This window comes from Quercus lobata, chromosome 1, assembly GCF_001633185.2.
Source record: "Quercus lobata isolate SW786 chromosome 1, ValleyOak3.0 Primary Assembly, whole genome shotgun sequence".
In the NCBI taxonomy this organism is placed as follows: domain Eukaryota; kingdom Viridiplantae; phylum Streptophyta; class Magnoliopsida; order Fagales; family Fagaceae; genus Quercus; species Quercus lobata.
Genome location: NC_044904.1, coordinates 9062433 through 9069696, shown reverse-complemented (window position 1 = coordinate 9069696; position 7264 = coordinate 9062433). Strand labels below are relative to the sequence as shown.

The 7264-nt window shown below is 34.7% G+C and overlaps 2 protein-coding genes across 2 annotated transcripts; one reads left to right on the top strand and one right to left on the bottom strand.

The window, feature by feature from the left end:
• The first annotated feature begins 345 nt into the window (after window positions 1-345).
• Window positions 346-1716, top strand: LOC115994687. Its single transcript, XM_031118919.1, has 3 exons — window positions 346-911; window positions 1279-1416; window positions 1674-1716. The coding sequence occupies exons 1-3, from the start codon at window positions 601-603 to the stop codon at window positions 1714-1716; spliced, it is 492 nt and encodes a 163-aa protein (XP_030974779.1). The 5' UTR covers window positions 346-600.
• Window positions 1717-4068: 2352 nt separating this feature from the next.
• LOC115977512 (glycosyltransferase-like protein gnt15) lies at window positions 4069-6840 on the bottom strand. The gene is made up of 6 exons (XM_031099399.1): window positions 6397-6840; window positions 6083-6146; window positions 5663-5939; window positions 4731-5001; window positions 4524-4601; window positions 4069-4243 (listed from the first exon to the last, which is right to left on the bottom strand). Exons 3-6 carry the CDS (start codon window positions 5935-5937, stop codon window positions 4193-4195), a joined length of 675 nt encoding a protein of 224 aa, XP_030955259.1. The 5' UTR covers window positions 5938-5939; window positions 6083-6146; window positions 6397-6840; the 3' UTR covers window positions 4069-4192.
• Between the last annotated feature and the right edge of the window lie 424 nt (window positions 6841-7264).

Genomic DNA, 7264 nt, shown 5'->3' with positions numbered 1-7264 from the left:
AAATCATCTTTACTAATTTAAATCTGTTGAGGCCCAAAAGAATTTCCGGGCTCAATGACAGTAGTGAGCATTTAGATTGAGAAGGGTCAAGAGCTTTGTGGCCTTCAAACTCAAACTTACAGTTCCTGACCTAAAAAAGGAAAGAAAGACTTACAGCGAGAGCCATCTTGCCAATGTTTTTAACTAGATAAAATTAAGGAATTTAATGTCAGTCAACTTGTGATATTGATTGATATCTATTAGTTTTTCATAGATATACATGGATGATAGAAATATCATTAAGAAATATTTAGACAGTTTAATTCAAGATTGAAAGAAGAATGATTATACAAGGCCACCACCACCAAAAGGCTGCCTAGTTTGAAGTTAAATTCATACAAATACATTTTGATATCGTTTCTTATTAGCTCCAAGTTTTTTATTTTTTCTTGGCAACAATACAGCATAGTGTCCTGTGTCTATATTTTACTCCTTGAGAGGTGTTATGAATCAAGAGAGAAGCTACCATTAAAGAAGAGCAAACTGTACCATCAGTGGGAGGCCAAAGCAGAAGATAAAAATATAGCAGTGGAAGAGAAAAATATAACTGTGCAAGTGGCAATGGAAAATGAAACACCAGAGGTTGCAGAGGAAAATGCAATAGATGTAAATGATAAAGATGGAATAGTAGAAGTAAAGATGGCAGCAACAGAAATGCTTGATGTTGATTGGCAGGGAAACAATATCATTAATTGCGTTGTAAACTATGAATCAGTTCCTCCTTCACCTCCATTTTGTAGCCCGCAGAGGCAAGAAAAAGAAGAACAGATCACCTTTGATGAGAAATTTGTTGAGCCACTGGAGAAGCTGAGAAGGGGAAGGAAAAGGAAGCAGGGAAATTATCAGTCAGCTGATGACAACAGGCCTGTTCAGTAAGTACTCTCACCCAAACATACACAAGCTTTTTTATGCCTTCTAGTGCCCATAATGATTTTTACTACTACGAGTAACTTTTGATGTTACAAGTTCATTGATAGAAAGTGAGAGCATGTTATAATTTACTTTAGGGCTTTGTATTTGAGGATTCCATCTTGATCTTCATTTGAATGTTAACACATAAATGACAACATTTTGAGAGAGAGAGAGAGAGAGAGAATACATGGAATAAACTATTTCCATGAGATGCTATAATGATTATATACATATATATATATGTTGGATAATTCCCACCATTTGTGATTCTTTCCATATGTATGTGCAGATGGACTAGTAATAAAGAATAAAATCTCAACCATGAAGGTACAAACAAAATCAGAAGCCGAAGAGAGGAAGATCGAAGAGGTGGCAAGATGATTATTTCTATTGGACTGATTGGTATTCTCTCTCTCTCTCTCTCTCTCTCTTGTATGCAAAGTGTGCTTGTGCATTTTCTCACATGTATATTTGTGTGTATCCTTCTCATGTACACGTAGTTAGTCAATAAATTACAATTTTAACAATGAAGGTATGTGGAGAAGCAAAAGTGACAAAGAGTTCGGCCAAGAAAGGTGACAGATCAGTCACTAAAAGAGAACAACTGGTACATTCTTTGTGTATGCTCACAGACTTGTGCAATTATGTGCATGAGTTGATGTGTCTTTGTTTGTCATGCTTCTTATGGATTTATATTCATAACAAATAGATCAATTGTGCAGGAATGAAGAGAAGCCAAAAGAGGGCAAGGCCAAAGAAGAATAAAGATTACTCAATCAGTAAATCTGATTCAGATCATTCTAAAAAAATTTGCAAATTTTGTAGTGTGATAACCATACATCTGTTATATATGAAGTGTCATCTTTCATTTCATTTTCCCCCCTTAGCAGTAACGTTTGTATAAGCAGTAACTGGATAGAAACATACAAACCTCAGTTTGCTCCTATGTGGTCTGAATTTGGTGCCCTGACATTGGATTGTTGGCATAAAATTTGGTCTGGTCTGGCACTCCAAAAAAGTCCACTGATTTTGCAGTTTTGGCCATAGAAATTTAATTTATTACTTTAAATATCTAATTTCGTTCTTCAACCATTGGGTAAAGTTCAATTTGGTCCATCCTTGAAGTTTCAAAATCAAGGTTTATTCTTTGATCTCGAATCTATTTAAAATTTAACGGAATTTACTGATGAGGCAAATAAAATAGACATTAAAATATTATTATAAAAAATGTTAAAATTTGAAATCAAGTCACTTTCAATTATTAATTGTGTTAAAATTCAAATAGAGAGGACCTAATGATGAAATTGACTTGATTTTAAAAGTTAAGGGACTAAATTGACCAAATTAATAATTGAGAGAGTAAATTGAAGTTTGCCCATTTAACTACCAAATTAACCTCTCTTTTTTTCATTACTTAAAGAAAATCACTTTGAATTCTTATTTGCAGTGGGCTGAAATAGGTACACACAAAATCAGACAAGCTGACAAAAAGTGCACTCTGAAATTGTGGTTAGCAGTATGAACTCAGTTGACAAGGTGACCAAAAGCGCACTCTGAAATTGTGGTTAGCACTATAAACTTAGTTGACAAGTAGAGGAAGATATCTCAAAAAGCCTTGCCACATATGGCATTGTAAGATAAAGTCAAGCTTCAGTAGATAAGGGTACACTACAAACTAATTAAATGCCAAGGTTTGGCAAGATAAATCAGTCGACTTCTCAGCTGGTTGGTAGATTAATTAGAGAACTCTTCATTATATTTTCCCAAATCTCAAATCTCTTCTTTGTTGGGGAGATTATATATGACCAAGCTACTGGTGGTTGGTAGTGTACTTCTTTGAGAGTATATTCCAAGCATTTTTTTTTCTTTTTCTTTTTTTGGTTGCAAAGAAAAAAAGTTAGAGAACTAATACTTTGGCGACTTTCCTGGGATGGAATTAGGTGCTCTACTGAAATGAGTAATAAAGAATAATATTTGGTTAATTAGAAAGAAGTCCTTATACTGTCACTGAACTAGTGGGGTGCAAAACTGTAAACATTGCCCTGTTTTATTCTTCTTGTTGTCATCTTTTCTCTTAGCTTCGTACAATCGTCACCGAACTAGTGGGCGCAAAACTGTATACATTGCCTTGTTTTATTCTTGTTATTATCATCTTTTCCCTTAGCTTCGTACGGTGTTACTTGACAGCAGATATGAAATTAGTGGACACTTATTCAGGTTGATGGAATTTGAATATGGGGTGTTGTCAATTTAGTTTGTTAATGGTCTGATGATCTCTTCTCAGTATATCCGTGTCCTTTTTAGAGCCATTTGTGTATTTGTGGCTTCGGCTTGTCTCACAGTCACAGATGCTATTAAATATAACAAATTTTTTAGGAATGTCTGCCCCAACAAACGTGGAGTGCACTGTCAGTAATTCCCATTATTTCCAAAGGTTGCATTATCAAATTAGTTTTAAAGCAGTGATTTTATGAAAAATTCTTGTTAATTTGTTCCCGAAGCTCCCAAATCTGAACCCAGACTCATAAATATTTGCAAGAATTGTCCTATAAGGTTTTTAGGTAGCTTCCTCCAACATTTTTTGTATGTTAGATTATCAATGAGAACCAATCAAATGAATCTGAAAACGTACCTCCTAGTGTGTGCTCAATGGATTATGCATTACCCATGAACATCTAAAATAGGTGATCTTCTCTGCCTCTGTTGCCCAAAACGAAGAACTGAAAATAAAAACTAAATTCTGCCTCGTCTGACTGCATTGTATAATTTGAATGCCAATCCATAAGGCATAGAAATATCAGACTCTGTGATAACCCTTTTTTTTTTTGAGTGGCAGGGAATCAAAGGTTGGATAACTCAATCTAAAATCTAAGCCATTTGTTAATATATCCACGTATATGCAAATGCAGTGCACCTTCTTGGGTACCCGTGAAATGAAATAAAGCAGAATAGAATGCAAAGTATACGCCACAAGTAGACAAAAGGATCATTGAAGGAAAAGGAAAAAGTCCATGTCAAAAAAATATGAAGAAAATTATTTTCAAAAAGTTAAAATTGGCAGAGCAATTTCTACAGAAACAAAAAAGATAAGAGAGAGAGAGAGAGACCCTTTTCATCAACAATATTCTTTTCTTCCTTTCCTTTTTCTTCTCTCCCTCTACTTCTCATCTAACTACAAAAATTTAAAAAAAAAAAAAAAAATTCAATTTTCCCTGCCTGCTTCTGTATTCATCTGAATTTCTTATTCTGAATCACTATCCATACTTCCCATTGCCTTCAATCCTCTGGGTCTCTGCATTACATTTTAGCCAAATCACATACCCTCTTAACAACTGTATGAGTGTTATCTATATACCCTACATTTGGTTGCTCAGAAAACACAGGTAAAAGTAAAAGAAAATTCATGAGTCAAAGTTCAGGTTGAGTGGTTAGAGCTTTTACAAATCCTGAGTATCCAATATTGAATTTTTAATTTAATTTTCTTCACTTCTCCTGAATTTTCTTAGCAACCAAGACTGCATTAAGAAAAGCATTAAACAACCACAACAAGAGAGATATAGAGTAAGTTGTACCTTCTTTGCAGCCTTTTTTTCCCTCACTTCATACCTCTCTTGGCACAGATCCGATAGCCATGCACCTGGACTGACCAACTGCAAGAAAATACAGGAAAAAGATAAAGACATAAACACAACCAAGTCACAAAGTTTGTTCCCTGCCTAATTTTCATAACAAAAAAAATGAAGATTTCGCACAGGTATGAGTATGACTAAGACACTTACAAGTAAGCTTCTTTGTATCAACTTAGCCCTCTTCTTGGGTCTCTGAGGAGGCTTACACCCTTTCATAGCCATAAAATCCTCCTCCTTTTCTTTGCTAGACAGTGTGATAAACAGCTTCGGCCAAACAACCCCTCTATCCTCCTTTACAGGATCCAACAACACCTTCCCATTATCATCCAATCCCAACGAACCCCTTGTTGTGTAATATCGATCTTCCTTCTCTGGCGATGTCACCAACACTTTCCGGTTATTCATTGGCAAGTCAGAGTTCCTAAGAACCAAAAAGGAACAAGAAGTTCAGCACTTTACTTCTCCAAATGATTAAATCTGGTTTTGTGAAAAAAAATCACATAACATTACAGTAAAGAATACTTTCATATGACAGTACAATAACAATAACTCCAACAACAACTGCAATATAATTCCTATTGTTGTATGTTTCTTTTCTTACCTTTTCTAAGCAATCAATCTGAGTATAAATCAAATTACACTTCAGTACAATAACAATAACTCCAACAACAACTGCAATATGATTCCTATTGTTGTATGTTTCTTTTCTTACCTTTTCTAAGCAATCAATCAGAGTATAAATCAAATTACACTTCCTTTTTCTTTCATTTACTTTCTTAAGCAATCAATTAAGCTAACATAATGAAATCAATCAAACCTTATAATGATGATAATAGCCAATGTAAGAAAGGGAATTAATCAAATGATCTTCATGGATCTAACCCAATAGCATAGCCACTCCAACATTCTTCCTCTATTTCCCTTTCTCTAAGCCTCCTAAAGCTTGAAACTTTCTCTACCACCCATTTAGTTCCCAAGAAATCAAAGTAAAAGATATAAACTTTGCATTCAAGTTCTCACATTTCCTTAGAGAAATTAAGAATTTTCCTTTCAAATTTCATCTGGGTTTTTGTTTATCTTACTTATTGATTCGATGGGGCTGTGGAGAAACTGATTCTTTCTCGGCAGCGCTAACCACTCGGCGATCAACGCGAGAAGTAATTTTCTTCTTCCCCAAACAATCTGATTTGTTGGCTAAGCTTTGGTCTTTGACTTTCACACATCTAAGCCTCTTTCTATTACCCCACTGCAACCCAAAGTCTGTCTCAGTAGCTCTATTGTTGTTGTTATTGTTGCCGTTGTTGTTGTTGTTGTTGTTGTTGTTATTCGCTCTATGACTTTTTGCTTCCTTTTCCATTTCTGTACAACAAGACCAAAACTTTCTACAAATTAGCCAATACCCATTTGGGTTTTCTCTCTGAAACTCATAGGAATACTGAGAAATTGAAAATTTTTGTGAGAACAAATTGTAGCAATCTGTGAAAGAAAAAAGTGTCACTGACCTCAAGATCTAAAGGATAACACAAATGGGGTCTCTGAAACCTGTCTCAAATCATCAAAATCAGCCTGCATTTTCAAAGATAAAAAGCAATAACCCCATCAATGAAATCCTAAAGCATTTACAGAAGAAAAAACCAGAACAAAGCAACAGAGTAAACAACTCCATTTGGTTGCTGTGAGAAAATAAGAATATAGAATGTTGAAATCCAATCAGAACTGCCAATTTTTTTGCTTCTCATCTTTTTTCTCTAGGCAACCAAACAATCCATAACTGCACAAAGATTGAGAGAGAAAGAGAAAGAGATAGAAGGATTACAAGGATGAGACTTCTTCATTCACATATGGCAGAAAGAGAGAGAGTTGGAAAGAAGGACTTTTTGTATTTTCTCAGAGGAAATTTACTCAAAGATCAAAGTTGTAACATTTCTGGGTATGTGTTAGTTTGAGCTTTGAGAGGTATAGAAATTAAAACACCAGCGCTTATTGTGTAATCAATTCTACACACAAACCTCTCCCTCTCTTTCTCTCTCTCTGTTTTTCTCTGTTCTGTTTCTCTTCCTTTCACCCTACTTTGGTTTTTCTTCCTTACTTCATTACAATGTGTTTTTTTAACTCTCCATTTTGTATGGGAAATAGGTTGGAATTGATCATGACCGTAGGATGAAAAATGGACGGTCAGATGAGTTTCCCTCCAACTGTTTGGCATTGCCTATTGGCCATTGGTGCTTGGAAGGAGTTGGAGTTGGAGTTGGGAGGCTTTTTTGGATTGGGGTATTTTCTTTTCTATCTTTCACTTTGTTGTGTTGTGTCTATATAAGCGCACGTGACAATGACTTAGAGCACGTGGCTTTGACAAAATATATATATATATTTGGTAAAAATATATTTGTACAAGTTGATTAATATAACTGCTATATACTAATCCAGAAAAAAAATAAAAAGTGCTAACTGCTAAATGATACAAACCCTAATCTCTGAATTCAAAGTTGCAAAAGATAAAAAAAGCTTATGTGGTGGGGTTCACCCAAAGAGGACCTTGTAATGCCACTATGATTCCAAGTCAAGAATTCAGAATTTAATGATATCATGGCGGTGTTGTTCTGTTTTGTTTAAAGTGATAAGATAATGAAGTCACCATTTTTTTTTTTAAATTTTTTTATGTAAGATGTAATTATATTACTATG

What these genes read in the sequence shown, in the direction of transcription:
- LOC115994687 (XM_031118919.1), top strand. Translation starts at nt 601, where the DNA reads ATGGAAAATGAAACACCAGAGGTTGCAGAGGAAAATGCAATAGATGTA. An exon ending in GATGACAACAGGCCTGTTCA is followed by an intron (nt 912 to 1,278) that starts GTAAGTACTCTC and finishes TCAACCATGAAG; the next exon opens with GTACAAACAAAATCAGAAGC. An exon ending in GCTTGTGCATTTTCTCACAT is followed by an intron (nt 1,417 to 1,673) that starts GTATATTTGTGT and finishes TCAATTGTGCAG; the next exon opens with GAATGAAGAGAAGCCAAAAG.
- LOC115977512 (XM_031099399.1), bottom strand. Translation starts at nt 5,937, where the DNA reads ATGGAAAAGGAAGCAAAAAGTCATAGAGCGAATAACAACAACAACAAC. An exon ending in TGATACAAAGAAGCTTACTT is followed by an intron (nt 4,602 to 4,730) that starts GTAAGTGTCTTA and finishes ATTTTCTTGCAG; the next exon opens with TTGGTCAGTCCAGGTGCATG. An exon ending in AAAAAAAGGCTGCAAAGAAG is followed by an intron (nt 4,244 to 4,523) that starts GTACAACTTACT and finishes AATGTAATGCAG; the next exon opens with AGACCCAGAGGATTGAAGGC.